This window comes from Colobus angolensis, unplaced genomic scaffold (genome assembly GCF_000951035.1).
Source record: "Colobus angolensis palliatus isolate OR3802 unplaced genomic scaffold, Cang.pa_1.0 Scaffold124, whole genome shotgun sequence".
Taxonomy (NCBI): Eukaryota; Metazoa; Chordata; class Mammalia; order Primates; family Cercopithecidae; genus Colobus; species Colobus angolensis.
Genome location: NW_012113586.1, coordinates 3,886,517 through 3,904,399, shown reverse-complemented (window position 1 = coordinate 3,904,399; position 17,883 = coordinate 3,886,517). Strand labels below are relative to the sequence as shown.

The window sequence follows — 17,883 nt, the reverse complement described above, 5'->3', positions numbered from 1 at the left end:
CTACTAAAAATGAAAAGAAAAAAAAAAAATTCTAAGTTCCTCTTAGGGAACTAATAGTACAAGCATTGTTCCACCTCCACCACTCTCTTCACACTTAGTTTTTTGGCCACAGGGACCAAACCACTTCCCAGCCGAGAAAGAAAGCAGGGGCAGGGTGCAGATTCCACCCAGGTACAGCAACCTGGGCCTCCTCCAGCTGAACTTGTGTGGAGGGCAGGGGCAGGGGAGGGATGCCTGGCCAGGCTCCAGCACTTTGCTGGTCAGACTCTGTTTCTTTAGTCCAGCTCAACCCAAGGAACTGCATCTAGACCCAGGACCCAGCCCACTGGTCATGACCCTGGCCTGCCAGCTCGCTTGAGCTTGGTTTAGCAGCATCAAGGGTTGAGTCCCATGCATCATGGAACCAAAACTTGTGAAAGCCACCGACTGCCACTTGGTCTCCCTATAACACACAGACAAATGTTCTGAATGGATGGAAGGATTCAGCAAGCCAAGGTGTGGCAGAGTCCAATTCCCAATGCCATGACTGAGCAGCACTGAGGAGCATCTCCCAGCGGTGAATCAGACATTCTCTCCAGGAAGACCTGTTGAATTCACAAACCCACAGACCTTCTCACACCATCAAGAACACACCAGGCACCATTTGGAGAGAAATCCTGTGTGCCACAGCCCCACCCTCCCGGGTTCATCTTTTTTGTTAGCAAGTCCAATCTTCTGCCTTCTCCCTTCTTCAAACACAAGAAGTCCTCTAGGGCACATTAGGAACCCAGGACAGGGTTTACCATTAAGCTCCCAAGCTCTCGAAAGTAGATTTCCATTTGCTTGCCAGTCGACTTTTCAGATTGGCTTCATATAATACTTGAAACAACCGGCTCCCTTTTCATTCCTTTCCAACCCAATTCACCGCATGCAAATGATATCTATATCAGTGCAAATGACACCACCTGAATTATCTGGTTCTTCGCCAAAAAAACTGGGTTGTTCAGCAATGGAGTAGAAAGAGCTTTAAAATGTATTATTAATTGGGGCCAGATTATTTTTGCAACGGTTACTAAGGAAACCTCAATTGCTATAGTAACTGCATATGTTGAACTGGAATCCTATGACTAAACTTCTATTCAGTCACATGGTCTGAGAACAAGAATCCAAGGAAGAGAAATGTTTCAAAGCATTTCCATTTTTTTTTTCTTCCCATGTCAAAATATTGTGAAGTGTTGAGAAGCTTGAAAGAGAGGCATTTTTAAAATTTGGTGCATGTCTGACAGGTGGGCAAGGGGTCAGCTCCCATTCTATGCTCTGGACTTCCTCCCACATCTCCAGGGCAGGTAGGACCTTTCCTGAGGCACAGGGGAGACTGGAATCTCCACCTACAATTAAGGAGCCCTCCCATGTCCTGCCAGGGCCCTGCCCTGGGCGGTGTACAGCTTGAGTGCACCACCTTCCTCCATAGGGCTAGGAGAGCCCTGCCCGCTCAGAGACCACAGGTGTTTTCATCTTCAAAATAAGACCAATATGTCCCTATCTCCATTAGGAGTTTTGTGCAGACTAAAAGCAATTGTCTATAAAAAGAGTTTAGCACAGAACCTGGTATACAACAAACACCCAGTGAATTTTAGCTATTCTCATTCCTTTTTGTTTTCTGTGCCTCGTCCCAAGTTCAAAGTTCAACACTTAGATTGGGAGTTGTCAAGCATAAGTGGCAATCTTCCTGTTCAAAGTGCTGTTCTAGGATCAGCAGCACTGGGAGCTTGTTAGAAATGCAGACTCTCAGGCCCCACCCCAGACCCAGTAAATCAGAATCTGCACTTTAACAAGATCCCCAGGTGATTCACACGTAGCTTCAAACCTGAGAAACCCTGGACTTGGCCCTGTGAGTGAATGGGCTTTGAGAGGCCATAAATGCAGACTAATAAATGAAAGAAAATACTAAGGCTTGGTTAACCCCCAGTAGTGAACTGGCAGGAGGAAGAAAGAATCCAGCAAGAGACAGGAAGAGTGAGAGCCGCTCCAGCTCACGCCAGCAGCCGCGTTCACAGCAGCCCCCAGGGGCCAGGCCCCGCTTGAGGGAATGGCCCTTTCTTTCTGCAACTGGGGAGTTTCCTTCCCAGGCTTCTGATTAAAACTTGAAAGATCTGTGTTTTGTATCATAGGAGAGGCTGCTGTGTTTGTTACAAGTCAGGATAGGGTGGTTTCAAGGTGAGACATCAGGAAGCGGGAAGAACTCCGCAGCGGAGACCAGCAGCAGCTTTCTCAGCCAGCCCACCCTCCCTTCAGATTCCACTCTGTGCGTGCTCTTCTCACTCAAAACTCATTTATTTCTTCAATAAAGGATTCCCTTATGCTCCACTATAGCTCTGTTACTGCTGCCTTAAAACGAAGGTAATTTTTCAACAGTCTTCTCTTACAAAATTCTAAGCATATTCAGGGCAGGGACTCTGACCCAACCATTGTTAAACTAATCAATGAATGGTTGCATAAATGTGGTTAATTTTTTCAAAGGAGAAGCAATTCTGATTTTGATAGAAGAGAGAACATTTCCAAAGGTATGTGGTCTCTGAGCTAGGCCCTGTGAAACAGAGGAGGAGAGTGAAAGGGCACGCCAGAGAGAGAGCACAAGTGAGGAAAGAGGACAACTACCCTGTGCAGTCTATTCGGGGAGGAGCACGTGCTCAGGTGCAGTGGATGAGGTTAGAAAGGTATGCTTCGGCCACACTGCGAGGGGCCTGGAGCTGGTACTTGATCCTGACCACCTGTAGCCCTCAGGGTGCACGACATGGATCTGCAGATCAGCATCACCTGGGAATCTGCCAGCCCCTGCTAAGTCAGAAAAACTGCAGGTGAGGCTCAGCAACCTGCAGTCTCATGAGCCCTCCAGTCCATTCTGATGCACACTCAAGTTTGAGAAGCCACAGACGTGCTGCTGAGGTGGTTGCCGGTAAGTCTGAAGAGAGCGGTTTCTGTGCTGTGGTGTGAGCAGCAGCCAGAGAGTAGCAGGTGAGAAGAGATGGGCAGTGAGGGAGGAAGACGCTGCTGTTTATTACACTTGATCTTAGCCAAAAGGCCGAGAAGCAATAGACGCTGCTGTTTATTAAAGAAAACACAATAATGCCAGAGATAGAGGCGGCCAGTGGCTGTGGCAGGAGAGATGTTTCAAGTGGAGGGAAGCAAGTCAGACGAGAGACAAGGAGAGAATGCAGGGTGAGCTGCCTGGGAAGCCAGTGGCACAGCTGCCTGCCAGTCAAACGGTTACTACCCCGAGTCCCTCTGTCCTTAACAGCCCTTGGCTCTCTGCCCTCTCCACATGACCATTCCCTATTTGGGTCCTCAGTGATCTCTTTCTCAGGCTCTTATAATTGGCCTGCATATGACACTCCCTCCCTCTCAGCCTAACGACAGTCAGGGGATTTTCCTAAATGGCAAGCGGGGCATGCTACTGCCCACGGCTGCCCACCCCACAGCCTGTGACAGCAGTTCTCAATAAAGCAATGAATCACAGCAGGTCTCTGGTTGCCACATTGATTTGGGGAGGGGTATATATTCAATGGAATAAAGCCATTGAAGACGTAAAATCTTATCTGGGACAACTCCATGCAACAAAACTCTGCCTCATGTCCTGTGTGACTTTCGAATGACATTCATATGGGCAAAACTTATGCCTCTGAGCCTAGAACCTACTTTCATTTTACTATCATCACAATACTTTTATTTTGCATAGTTTTAATATGTGCCAGGTCAGTCAAGAGATTTTCCTTTGTTTTGTTCAGAATTGTAGCAAGACTTACGCAGGACTTCAGAAACCCTGTCAGTGTGCGTTTAGAGGCAGCGCTGACTGTGACTGTGCCCCCTAGCATAGCTGTCCTGAGCATTTACACACTGAAACACATTATTTTACTATGAACTACTTTTTTAAAAAAACTTTCTTTATCCCACAACTAGGAGAGTATAGCAAATTTTAAAGATGATATGATTAGGAACATTATATTGTATATTAATTTCATTTCTGGGTAAAGGAAATATAAATTATTACAAAAATGGAGTATATGATCTGGGTATGAGCTAAAGTCCTATTTCTGAGTTTAGGATATTCTTATTTATTTAGCAAACTTTCATCTGGTCCTATGTGCTCAGCACTATTCTAAGCACTTTATAAATACTAACTATTTGGTCCTCACCAATCCTATGAAATAAATATTATTCCCAATTTTATAAAGACACTTGCCCAAAGTCACACAGCTGGCTCAGTGGTAGAGCTGGAATTCCAACCCAGGCCGTCTGGTCTGTCCTTGCTTTTAGCTATTACATATGCCCACCCTCACCCCATGCTCCCGTGTACAAAATGGACTTTTTGATCCCTGCCAGCTTGCCTAGGGGTGAACCCCTCCCAGACCCCATGCTTTAGTCATCTCAAGATAAGCATGTGCTCCCACCCTCTGTGACTGTCTTGATTCACACTCTTCTCTGAGCCCGAAATGCTCCACTCCTCCTTCCCAACCTACCACCCTCACCCGTACCCCATTCCCTCCTCACACCTCTGGCCCCCTGCCCCTGCCCTGTGCTGACTCTGCCTCCACACCTGTAATGCTTTTCTGCTCTCCTCTGTCCCCAGGCCTGCTGCCTCCCACAGAGCCTACAAGACAGGAACGTGACACAGCCATCTCTGCAGCCTCACCAGCATGGCAACCTGGCACTTGGTAGGTGCTCAAACATGCATACAGAGAGACAGGGAGGGACGGGCAAGGGGAAAGCGGCAAGAGTCTGCAGGTGGAAAGAGCTAATGAAGGTAACCCAGACGTGCCCTACCCTGCCTTACCTGTCTGCAGGCAGGGCAGTAACCCTGGCTCGTTGATGCCAAGAACAAGTGCCCCAGTGTTACCATGACAACAGGCTTGAGGCATCGGGGTGGGGCTGGGCACTCCTCTTAGGGCTCTTGCACTCATGCCCATTCTATCTTGGCACAGACAACAGGCAGAAGCCACCTGGGATGGAAGAAGGAGAACCCCAGACTCCCCTGAAAGAAGGTAGAGGCCAGTCCTCTGAGAGATGGGACAGCCAGTCACCCACTAGAATGCGACAAGGAGAGCCAGTGTTCACATGCTCTGGACTCAGGGAAGTCAAAGAAAAGCCCTCTGCTATCCCAATCTGCCAGGTCAGCAATAAGAAATAGAAGAAAACCTATTTGGCAACATCCAGAGAGTATTAAATATTCATCCTGACTGCCCATCATTAAAATCCCAGCAGAATACACCCTCTGACAAGTCGGCTTTCCACCACCAGAGGCTGTCCTCCTGGAAGCTTGTTTATGGCTTTGTCAATTTTAATGTACAATATTTAATAGCCAAACCAAGATACTGTTGTAAACATTTGGAAAATGAGTGCTGACATTTCCCTTACTGCTTCTGTATTTAGGGATGTGTAATTGGTGGGTGTTTTGAGCTAAAGAAAATCAGAAGGAAGCAAGGCAATTATGCTTCACAATTAAAAGAGAAAAGAACTGATTAAGAGCTAACAATCAAATATGTGAACTGGCTGAAAGTCTTGCCTAAGCGCCCCTGGAGGGGTCACACTACGTGATCAATGGGGATCAGACTAAGTTAGATCAACGGCAACATGAGCGTGATGGCATTCCTTGAAGATTCTGTTGGTGATGTACATTTGCAACAGGAAGCACGCACAGGGAATGGTCAAATAACACATCCACAACAAGTCAACTGTGCTATCCAACCAGAGATTCTGATGAATACTGATATGGGGGCAGGATTAGCAGGTGGCTCCAGCAGGGACAAGTCCGGGGCACAGACCACAAAGTAGATTGCTACGATAAGTGATCTCACAGCAGTGGAAGGCTGATGGTAAATGGACCAGCGTGAGTCAACAGTCCCTGGATTCCTATTTGATTCCGATGGAATAAGAATATTCAACACAATATTCTTTAAAACAGGGGTAGCAGGGGACATTTCTATGGAAGACACCAGAGCAAGGCTAAGAATCTATGTTTTGAGGGGCAAGGTATGCAGGGAGAGCAAAGGAAGAGAGGACAGCGCTGGTTCTGAGCTCTGGTATCCCCAAGTCTTAGAGCCACCTTGTGGCAGAAGCTGGAAGAATCAGGAGTTAAAAGAGGCACAAGATAAAACATTTACAACATCAGCAAACTGTCTTGAGGAACCTCCACGAGTGTCTTATGACCCCAACTTCCAAAAAAACAAGTTTAAGGATTTGCTAAAGGGGATTAGGAAATCAGGGGTGGTTAACCAGAGAGAGGAAACATTAAATACAAGTATACAGTACCAAAGAGGATTCTTGAGAAGAAAAACACTTGTCTAGAACATATAATAATAAAATTAGGAACTTGGACTCTTGAGCCAGACTGCCTGTCTGGACTTCAATCCTGGCTCTGCCACTTACTATGGCACACTGGGCAATTTATGTAACTTCTGTGTCAGTGTCCTCATCCGTGAAGTTGGGTAAAATGGTCCCCCTCACAGGACTGCATGGATTAAGGAAGGAGGAACTAAGTTACTGTGTGTAAAGCATTCCCAGTGGTTTACAAGAAATGCTCAGTGAATATTAGCTGCTACTGTTGTTACTACCAGTAACACGAGTGCCATAACTCCTCCACATCATCAATCTACAAGGAGAAAATTCTTCTGTGAAGGACACCATTAACTGAATGCAGAAAGAGTAATCTCTGATTACACAGCCTTTAAAAAGGTCAAAGTCTCCCTACCGCAATTACTTTTTAACAAGGCACACCTGGATTCAAATACCAACTTCCCCCCTACTCACTAGGCGTTTAATTTGAGCAAGTGAGAACCTCTCAGAGCCTCTGTTACTTCATTTGTAAAATGGGAAAGCAATATGTTCCTCCCAGGGTTGCAGTGAAGATTAAGTGAGATAATATACACCAAGTGTCCAATAGTCCCCAGCACACAGTCAGCTCTCATGTATTTTTCCACTTCTATTTCCCCAAAATGAATGCACCAGCACCAAAGTATATAGGAAAAAGAGTAAAAACTCATATGAAGCTCTCTGGAAAATATTAAGTGCTAAACACATAAATATTTAATAGAGGAGAGACAGTAACACTTAAGGGGATGCACTCTCCTGGTGCCTCAGCCGCCCTCTGGGAGTCCTGCACGGCCTCAAGCACCCACCTTTGCTCTTCCTAGCCTCCAAAGGGCCATAAAAGTATATTACTGTGCACCTTTAAGTAGAGGCCTCATAACAGCCCAAGTACGGTGATACTCCTAAGTCCCCTCTGCCAACCACTGTTCATTCTCACTTTACAGTGAAAACACAACAGAAACCACCTCAAGACACCCAAAAGATGTCCTCAGAGCAGATCCGGGGTCTCCCAACCCTCCAGCTACTTTGTCTACCCGGGAGGCAATTATGGTATAAAGGAAAACGTTTGCTCTACAGAAGTCAGAGAGACCTGGGCTCCAATCTCAGTTCAAATCTCAGTTTTGCCACTTAACCAGCTGGCTTGCCTCCATCAAGATTCCCAACCACTTTAAGTCTTGCTTTCCTCATTAGCAAAATAGAGATACAAACACCTGTGTTATTAGGTTGTGGGGATAAATTTAAAAAGAAAACATGAGTAAAGCACTAGGCACAAACCTGGCATCCAAGAGGTACTGCATACATATTTTTTCCTGTGTGCCTTTAGTAACACCATAAATTAAATAATTAGAACCTTCAATGAACTAATTCTGGATTCTTCCCTTAGGCACTCCAGTCTTAGATTCCAAGTAGTACCAGAAACAGGCAAATACTAGGGATGTATTCAAAAAGGCAATGTCAGACAAGGTCTTGGGATCAGCATCTCCTCTACCTTCTACAGCTGCAGAACCATGTGACGGGCACTACTGCTCAGAAAACTGACCTTAAGAGCCAGAGGGGACCAAAAAAAAGGTGCAATTACAATCCTAATGTACCACTCAATAATGCAGGCAAGTGGGTACCTCGACATTTTCCACAACAAGGGTTCACATAAAATGGCGTCTCTGCTTAACCTTCCATTAACCTGAAAATCCACTTAAGCAAAACAGCCTCTTCCCCCAGCATCCCCAAGTTTAGGCTCTCACTGGCCAAGGGAAGAGTCTCATCATTTATACCACTCACTTATTCCAAATCTGGTACAGAACAGAACTCTGTTATGGAGTTAGAAGAGGTGAAGGAGAAACCCAAAGGTTATCATTATTTAACCTCACATTGCTGAAAACAACACTTGGCTACCTAAAGTAGTCTAGCAGACCAGGTCTGGCACTAACCGTGGCTGTCAGTGGGCAGAAAAATCCTTTTGGCAAGGCGTTCCAGCCATCTTTGCAAAGGCAAACCCTCATCCTTGCCTGCACAGGTGCCTGTTCTAGCCAAGGCATAGCCTGGGCAAGGGAAGGAACACAGGAGCCTACCGCCCGGGCTCCACCCTCCACCAGCTTCTAACCTGGCAGGAGACAAGGACAGACAGAGGAAAACCATAAGAGCTACATGTACTTAACTCCTCCCACATGTCAGCAGAAGAACCTGATGAAGGTGAGAATGTTTGCAGAAATCCCCACTGACTAATGCTCCCCAAATTGATGCATCCTTATGATCTGCTTTCAGACAGACTCCATAGAGAAAAGAGCTCAAATTCAGGCCCATACAACTGGACGGGGCCTGGGTGCAGGCAACATTGTGGGAGAAACTCAACCTGGGTTCAAATCCTGGCTCCGCCATTCACTGGGTACATGACCTTAGGCTAGTCACTTAAATCTTTCCTGGGGTGGTTGTGCAATTCTAATAAAGTAATTGACCTTCAGCGCCTAGTGTAAAGCAGATGCTCAATAGGTGCCCACGACCCTCCCTCTTTACTCAGAATTTCCTCGCCTGTGAACAGGAGACAATGATACCACTTCCACATCATTGTATGAGGATTACAGGAGATGAGGTTAAGAAAAGGGCTTTCTTTAAAGCAACTGGCCTGTGCATTTCACAAATGTGCATGTCTTCACACACACACACACACACACACACACAGGTTAGGGAACTGTTCTAGATTAAAGGAGTCTAAAGAGACAGGATAACAAATGTGATGTGTGATTCCTGATTGGATCCTGATTTGAAAGGGAAAGTAACTCTAAAAGGCATGATTGGGACAACTGGGGAAATGTAGGTGATAGCAGTACACTAACATAAAACCCCAAGCGTGTGATAATGGTGCAGTGGGTGGGTAGGTTCTTAGGAGTTACATGTTGAAGTACTCGGGGGAAGTATCCCAATGTCCACACCTTTCCCTCCAATGGCTCAAAAACAACAACATACACACACACAGAGGAAGAAAACAAATGCTGTCAGACAATGGCTATCAAGGAAAGGGAATACAAGCGTCCACTGCATGATTCTTAAAACTTCCTATTGATTTGCAGTGTCTCTCAATGAAGAGCTGGGAAAGGGGGAAGTGATGCTAAGGGCTCCATGCACACCTTTCCTTTCCCCTCACATCTGCTCAGGCAGCATGGGCACACAGCCCCCAGGTCCGCAGCACTCACCTGGCTGCAGCACCCTGATCTCCAGCAGGTTGGAGGTCCTCTCCGCCAGCCGTGTCCAGGTGTTGTTGTAGTTCTTCCGCCACAGCTCTGCCACACACTGGTACTTGCCTGCTTCCGTGTCACTGGCTCGGCTGATGCTTAGGCGGACGTTGTTGCTGGACTCGGCCTTCTCGATGGCAGTTCGGGTTCGGAAGCTGGAGGACCTGTCCCCCCACTGGACCCCTCCGTCCCGGGTGAAGGTCACCAAGTCATGGAACTCCACTGTGCCCACCGGCTGGAACCTCCACGTCACCGACACGGGAACCCGGGCAGGGTAGTGGGGTTTGATGATACACTGCAAGTCAAAGGAGTCGCTGTACGTCACTCCCGGTGTCCGGGAGATGGCTGTGACTGCAAAGCCCATTTCTGGAGAGAGAGCAGAGAGATTCAACCAGAGGAGGCCCGTGGCTTTCTCAGGGCAGCATGACATCAGCAATGGGGCAGCTGGCAAAGCAAGCAAAGTGGAGCAGAGGCTCTCTCGGGGCCCCTTTTGAACTCTCAGGCTAGTGTTGCTTTTAGTATCCTGCTGAGGCCCAGTCCAAGAGTTTCCAAGACTCCACAGAGGCCCACCACAATCCCCCCTGAGCAGCACTAGCCTAACCCTTCCCAATGACATCCTTGTGCATTTGCTCCTCCCCTGGAATTAGACACCACAGTCCTCTCAGGGACTGACTGCATGTAGGCAGGGTCGCTCCCGGAAGTCTTGAGATTCCATGAGAAGACAGGAAAAGAAAACCCCAAAGCCAATTTCCTCCATTGCATAGGAGGTAAACACAACCACACAGCCCCAACACCTCTTTTCCTGGTCCCCGAGCGCACTGGTGCTGAGAAGGGAAGCAGATGGAACTGGCCTCCAGTCCTTCTCCCGCGTCCCTCATGAAATCCAAGAACAAAGCAGGTGGGGACCTCCAGTGGGGTGGGACAATTGTCCTAAATGCAGGGTTCTGCAGTCTCAGCCGCTGTGAGTCTCTCAATATTCCTTATTGAATGGGCAGCACTGCTAAGCCCTAACACTGACTCCTCAATATGAGTACCTCAGAGTTCCTTCAGCCTGGAAATACTGCTTAATATTCATACATTGATCACAGTCATAAAGCTAACAGTAGCCAGTATGTATTGAGCACTATCTAGGTGCAAGCATAGTGCCAGCTGCTTTGCTCTCATCATGCTTCACTGAATCCCCACAACAACCCTGTGGAACAGGCAGGCTCATCATCTCTTCCTGCAGATGTAGAAACTGATGCAGAGAGAGGTTAGATAAATGGCCCAATAACAAGCATTTAGTAAGTCAATGACAGAGTTAGTCTCCAACCACATGTAACTGATTCCAGGGGCCTTTTCAGGCTGCTCTACCCACGTAAAGCATAACACAGGGGTTAAAGGCCTAGACTCTGGAGCCGGCAGCCAAGACTTTGATAACTTCCATTAAACAAGTTACTTAACATCTCTCTGCCTCTGTTTTCCAATCTGTAAAATGAGTCCCTGTGGAGATTAAATAAATCAGTGTTTGTAAAACATTTCAAATAGTACCTGGCACATGAGATATATTTTGTCAAGTATATTGTTAAAAAATAAAATAGAAATTAAAAAAAGTACTTTAAACTCTGTATGTGAAAGACTGGCCACAGGATGAATCTTTTGGCTTTCTATGGTGAGGTTAAGTTGGCAAATAGGTACAATTTGCTGAAAACTCTGGACCTTCAATTTGGATTTCATAAGCTATCTCTATATACCCTTTAAAAAACTTTACGACACAGAGGCCCATCCTTAAACATGAAGCACCTGTGACGGTCACTGTGCACCTGTGTGTAGTAGGTGTTGCACGAGAGTGGTGCAGGACAGAACCTCAGGGGCAGGACCCACAGCAGGTGCTCCTGCCCTCACACTTGAAGGGGAGAGTGCTTCTCCAAGTAAATGACTCTGTCTAGTCCTGACACGGGCACATGCCATGGCCACAGAGCACCCAAGCTGCTCTAACTGAACAGTCATAATGGCCCATTGTACATTTGGGACCCGCATCTAATTATACTGATAGGAAAATTCATGTGTGTCATTGTTAAATTTAGACTGAAAAGACAACCTTAATTAGTCCAGAGTGCCCTCCCATTCTTCCTTGTTCAGTCCTTTGGGCCACCTGATTATGGCTCTAGCCAGAGGTATCTCAGTGGTGGAGATCAGGTGAACAGTGCTGGCCTCTGGATCCCAGGGCAGAGCCTCTCAGTGCCCCTGGCTATAAGAACCACCAGACATATGGTGAGTAAGAAAAAACTCAGGGGATAACCTGATACCATAAATTACTTCTAGAGAAACAATCCTCACTAACTCTAATCACTCATCAGACATTCCTAACCTTCCAGGATGGTAAAAAAAAAAAAAAAAAAAAAACTACCAGTACTGGACATCCAAAAGTTGCCCCCCAAGTTCCACCTCACTGGGTCCACACAGTGCTGAGTATAGACACAGGAACTGAGCTGATCAGGAAACACAATCACTGGAAGAAGTTTCTAAGACAGAAATCTGAGCTGTATAATTACTGCAAAAAGCAGGTCAATCTTGAGGATTAAGCTTTAGAAAATAAATGTAATTCTAATCTCAGAGGGGTAAGAAAATGGAGGACTCTGTTAAGGACAAAAACCACTTGGGGCTGCCATCTTTACTGGGATTATCCAAAAGCACCACCATCCCTACCTGCAAGGAAAAGTGGTGACACAGTCCCAGGGAGTGGGACATAAAGTTGCTGAGGACAACCGACGTCACATAACAAGTTTCTTTCCCAGCAAAGTCACAGACTGGTCGTTTAAAATTTAATATACTGATTCTATCCAGGCAGGGAAATGTTGATGGAAGCCTCTTTACCCTATGAGAAGCAAATCTAATCTTCTTTGGTTTTAGCAAATCTCAAGGTATCTTTTCATTCCATGCTAAGGGGGGAATAGCTTTGTTAGGTATGGACCCCATTGAGTAGTAGAAACTTGTAGCCTTAGGCAAAGTATTTAACGTGTCTCGGTCTCAGTTTCCTCCATAAAATGAAAGTGTCTGTCACTTGGCTAGGTGGGGATTCAATGGGACAACTAAGTTTAAGTGTTAAGGATCAGCCAGGAACATAGTAAATGCTCAATAAATGCCAACAGTTGATTTTGTACCCTTCTCTGCTCACTTTCAGGAAGGCTGGCCCCTGGGCAGCAGGGCAGGAAAGACATGCCACACAGTGCTCAGTCACTCTGCTCTCTTGAAGGCCAGGCTGGCAGTGGCCACGTTCCTCCACCTGGGGCCACCACTTTGGTTGGGTGGGTTCCCTAACCTGGATGGAGTTCTGATAACATCACTCCCTCCCAGCCAGACTAGGAGTCTGGCTCCCAGCTATTGCTATCCCTCAGGAGCCCATCATCCACCGTGGGTCCCTTAGACCCTGCTAGCACCACCTTAATTAATTAAACTCTTATAAGAAACAAAAGAGACATAAAGGAAAGTACTTTAAACTCTATATGTGAAAGACTGGCCACAGTTTCCTGCTAGAACTCTGACAAAAGCCAGGATAAGGTGTTTGACACTGAAGCAGTCTCCATGCCAGACCCACCGCCAGTCCCACCGCTCACTCACCAAGAGCTGTGATGGAGATGGGAGTGCTGGCCCGGCGCTCCCCAACAATCTGCCACTCGCCATCCACTGCCCGCACCCATTCAGTCACGTGGCATTCATACTGGCCCTCGTCCTCCTTCCTGCTGTTGAAGATGCCCAGGCTGAACGAGTTGGGCTGCACCTGCTCCATCTGGATGCCCCCAAAGCTGCTGCGCTCCCAGTAGGACGAGCCTGGCTGCACGGTGCCATCCCGGTCTAGCCACATGATATTGCTGCGGCGGTTCTGCCTGTCCACAAGCTGCCAGATGACAGAGAAGCGACCCTGCGGCCTGCCTGCCGTGCGGACGCTGCAGGAGAAGTGCAGGTCCTCGCCCTCAAGGATGACGCTGGCATTGCTGGCCACCTCCACAGAGATGCTGCTCTCTAGGAAGAGGGAGAGAGAAACACACTGGAGGCTTTATGGTCTCCACGGCGCCCTCCCCACAGAGGAAACAGGAGGAGGGGTGCAAATGGAATCATATTCAGGTACGGTGAGCCTCAGAGGGTCAAAAACACTCTGACACTAGCTGCTGCAAGCCCTGGCTGGTTCTGGGCATTGCTCCCTGTGATTTTAGATCTGATAATCTAGGATGTTCTTTGCTGTGTGCAGAGGACTGGGATAATAAGGTTCTAAGACCTGAAACTGAATAAGAACCTAAGAAATACAACATAGTGGCATGATGTTTAGGGCATAAAACAATTTATTGGGTAATCTATTCAGCTGGAGTTCCGGGTTTTTCAAGTTGAATTTTCAGCAAGACGAGTAACTCCAAAATCCTACTTCACTTCACTCTTCCTACCATTCGGTACTACAGCAGTCAAATAAAAGCTGAACATCCATAATGTGCCATTTGAGTCCTTCAGGACAATTCAGTAAATAGAAAAAAAAAAAAACCCGACAGAAAGTATTTGGATGATAACGTGTGCTTAAGTGTGGGTAATAAGGGAGCACAGATGGTCTAGTTTTGTAGAGTGCGTGAGGAGCGGGCTTTCATTCTTTCATTAACACACAGGAATAAAACAAAGCCAGCAGCTCGTCATCCACCACTCTCCCGCCTGTCTAGTCAACGCTGGGGCTCCTTTGCTCTCTGTCTGAAACATTCTGCAAATCAAAAGTTTGGGATAAGGATTCCACTCCCTTCCCTGTCTCATCTAGCCTCTGCTGCTCACTTAACTATCTGAATTCACTCAATCGAATTATTTAAACTTGACATGCCTCAGCCTCTTCTTCTGTAAGACAGAGAGCTACCTTTAATTGTAGAATTCTTTAAATATTAAAAAGTAAATGAGATGACACGTAGATTCACCTAACACACAGGTTTTCAAAAACTGGTCATCATGATCATGATTAATTTTACTATTCCACATAACTCTTTGTTTTTATAACCATCACAGATAGCCTAATTGTTTTAATTATGCATATAGTATTTTGTATAATTATCTATATGGAGTTTAGAAGGCCCGTAAGTATTAAAGAACACAAAGTAACTAATTTGGCTCCAATTTTTGGGTACCACCCACATGAAATACATGCAATAATTTTAAACCAATTAATTAAATCAAATCCCAGATTTTAAGAGGCATACCCAATTACCAAGAGAAAACACACACATACACATAACAATGCATTTGAATCAAAGCTTTTCTCTCCTTTATTTTCCCAACAGGCCGAAACAAAGACGAGCACAGAGACTCAGCATATAACTCTTATAATATCGAGGATGCCTGCTACCCATTCTGGATTTGCTTGTTTTATGTGAAAAATAAAAGGTGTGGATAGGGCAGGGAATAGCGATTTTCCCAGGAGGACAACCTCCCCCAGGAGTCATACCAGGACGATTCACAGAGATGATCAGGCTCCTGAACGGTCACCATGTATAGCACTAATGGTTAAGAGGATGGATTTAGAAACTGCCTAACTCTGTAATCCTGTGGTTCTTCCTTAACCTACCAAAGCTCTAATTTCCAATGTGCAAAATGGAGATACTAATAGTGCCTACTTCTTAGGGCATGACATTGAGAGGATTAGATGAGGTAATTATTTTTCATCATCATTAATAACAACAATATTCCTCTTTAGATTAAAGACTCATCCCCACTGTTATCAATTCAAAATAAGGGATTAAAAGGGCAACTTCAGCATCAAGGAAGAAAATCCTTTCACTTGTCTTAAGCAGAAGAATGACTTGCAGGACCTCACTCCCATCCGCTACTGTCATCCCAGTGGATGCTTATGCAAGTCCTGGCTCATTTATTGTAAGGGCTACTGTTTGGTGGTGCTCTGTTGCTTGAGCAAGCCTGGAAAACCCACATAGTTAGCATGTGGGGCTACAAGAAGAAATGCTATTTTATTATAGCAGCTGAGGCAAAGGCAACTACAGACCTAGTGCCTCACTGCCCACTAACACTATTTACGAGGATTTCCAGGCCTGAGACAAGGCAGCCGACAATTTTAACCTCTCTGGATTAAGTGAAAACTAGGACAGAACTAATGAAAAACTGAGTACACATTCACAAATGAAATTTCAAATCAGGAGGTTGATGGTGTAGCACAGGCTAAGCGCAGGGCGGTGGGTTTGGAGTTAGAAGCAAATATTTCCTAATGCAATGCAAGCTCAACCACTAATTGAACAATCAGCTCTGTCACTTCCTGTGTGGTGCTCTGATTTCTTCATTCATTAGGCGGATATCATATTGGCCTCTACAAGGATTTAAGAGGTGGGAGCGGAGAAGGAGATGATATATGCAGAAGCACTTTGGTCTCTTTGAAAGAAAAGCGCCATTAAAATCCAAGGCATTATCACCATTACCGATGTGATTGTTGTTGTTCTTCGGTAGACTTACCCAAGTGGCCTTGGGACAGGATCTGGTGGTGCTGGGGGACTTTAACTACCCAGTTATCTGCTGGAAAAGCAATATAGCAGGCCACAGATCATCAAACAAGTTCTTAGAAGGGGCTGGGGGAAATCTTAGTACAAAAAATATAGGAAGTAAACAGCGTGGCTGCCCTTCACTTGATCCTTAGAAAACAGTGAGGAATTAGTTGCAGATTTAAAAGTAGAGAGTCCGTGGTTAAGGCAAGCACAGACTGACAGGAAAATAGTAAAGACAGTGGGCATTCAATTCAATAATTTCAATTGTAGAGTATTCAGCGAGCACCTACTCTATGCAAAGCACCATGCTAGGCATTGCGGTGGGGGGGAAAGGCTAAGAAACAAAAGAATTTCAAGATAATTAGACATGTATGTGTATGGTTTTTAACAAAATAATAATAAGCATAAAAGAAAACAATCCAGTTGATGAGAAAAGAAGAAAAGAGTGGCAAGAGGACAAGATGACCCCTGTGGCTACTTTTTACTTCACACTTGAAGAGAAATATTTTCAATATTAAAACATATAAACAAAAATGTAAAGGAAATTATTACAAGGCTCAGAGAAAGAATAGTTTGAGCAGCTGAGAAAAGGTTAAAGGTTAGTCTTAAAACTTTACCATTTGTTTAAAATCAGAGCATTATAAGTTTTTATTCTTTTTACTAAAAACAGAACTATGGGAGAATGAGATTAATAAGAATATCTTGATAATATGAACTTAAAACACAACACAAGCAAACACCAGTAGTTTCTGGAATCCCTAGCAATGGCCACTACCCACCCACACAAGGCCAGTCTACATGGAAGCTGGGAGCCCACTGAGACAGCCTCAGAAATCAGCTAAGCTTAAAAGGCTATGCTCCAGGAAGATGTGACGGGGCCCACCCATTGACTTTTAGAAACGCAATTTCAACAGGGAAGAGCCATTTAGGGAAATGCCAGCCTTTATACCTGAAAAACCCAGATGGCAAATTCTTAATAATATGCTTTATGATTTAAAATCCTCCCATAAAAGATCAATTCTCCTTAAGTGAGATTTCAAAGCAGGCATCTACCTACTTCTTCTGGGACTTGATGCCCACACAGGAGCAAACAGTTTTCTAGGATTCCTGGTTTCCCTCCAAGCTGAGCTGGCACTGCTTGTGTATGCACAGGGCTGCTAGCACTCGGATAGGCCTCTGCCCAGCCCTGGCCTGCCAACACACCCCTGATCCTGATCCTCTACTCTGGGGAGCCTGCTAACTGTAGGCAGGTGGGCTACACAGGGAACAGAGGCTCAACGGTTTTCCCCCAGCTCTGCATTACCTCAAGGGTTCCTTCCACCTGCCCTCCCCTCACCGTCACCGCGCTATTCTCTTTCCCCCTGCCTCTCCTAAATCATGCTGAGCCAAAGGAGAAGAACACAGCACATCTCTCTACTTACTAAGGGGGAGGACTATGATGGGGATGTTCTTGGGACGCTTGCTCTCCTTGTCAATGAATTCCCCGGTCACAGTTTTCTCTCTCTCAGTCACCCGGCAGTTGTATTTCCCGCTGTCTTCCTGGCGGAGGTGGTAGATCTTCAGCACAAAGACACTGTCGCTCTCTTTGGCCACTTTAAGCTGTCCCCTGGCTTCCCGGTGAGCAAATTCACTGTTGAGGACAGGCACAGCGTTAGGGCCCATGGTGGCGATGAGCGAGCTGTTGAAGGCCCAGGAGACAGCAAAGTAACGGTCGGGGACATTCTGAGCCTCCAGGATGCATCTGAACTCCACCGGCTCTCCCACCGTGTGCAGCCGCTTCTCTGTTTCCAGCCGAACAGTGAATTCTTTGTCTGAGAGAACAA

At 46.0% G+C, this 17,883-nt stretch overlaps 1 protein-coding gene across 1 annotated transcript in view; it reads right to left on the bottom strand.

Moving 5' to 3' along the window:
* IGSF3 (immunoglobulin superfamily, member 3) overlaps window positions 1–17,883 on the bottom strand; it is a 93,628-nt gene that overhangs the window by 16,056 nt on the left and 59,689 nt on the right. Inside the window, exons 5-8 of the mRNA XM_011933084.1 lie at window positions 17,482–17,871; window positions 16,032–16,091; window positions 13,170–13,571; window positions 9,531–9,935 (exon numbers count right to left, since the gene is read on the bottom strand). Of these exons, the coding sequence (XP_011788474.1) occupies window positions 9,531–9,935; window positions 13,170–13,571; window positions 16,032–16,091; window positions 17,482–17,871 (1,257 nt within the window). The remainder of the gene's footprint in view (window positions 1–9,530; window positions 9,936–13,169; window positions 13,572–16,031; window positions 16,092–17,481; window positions 17,872–17,883) is intronic.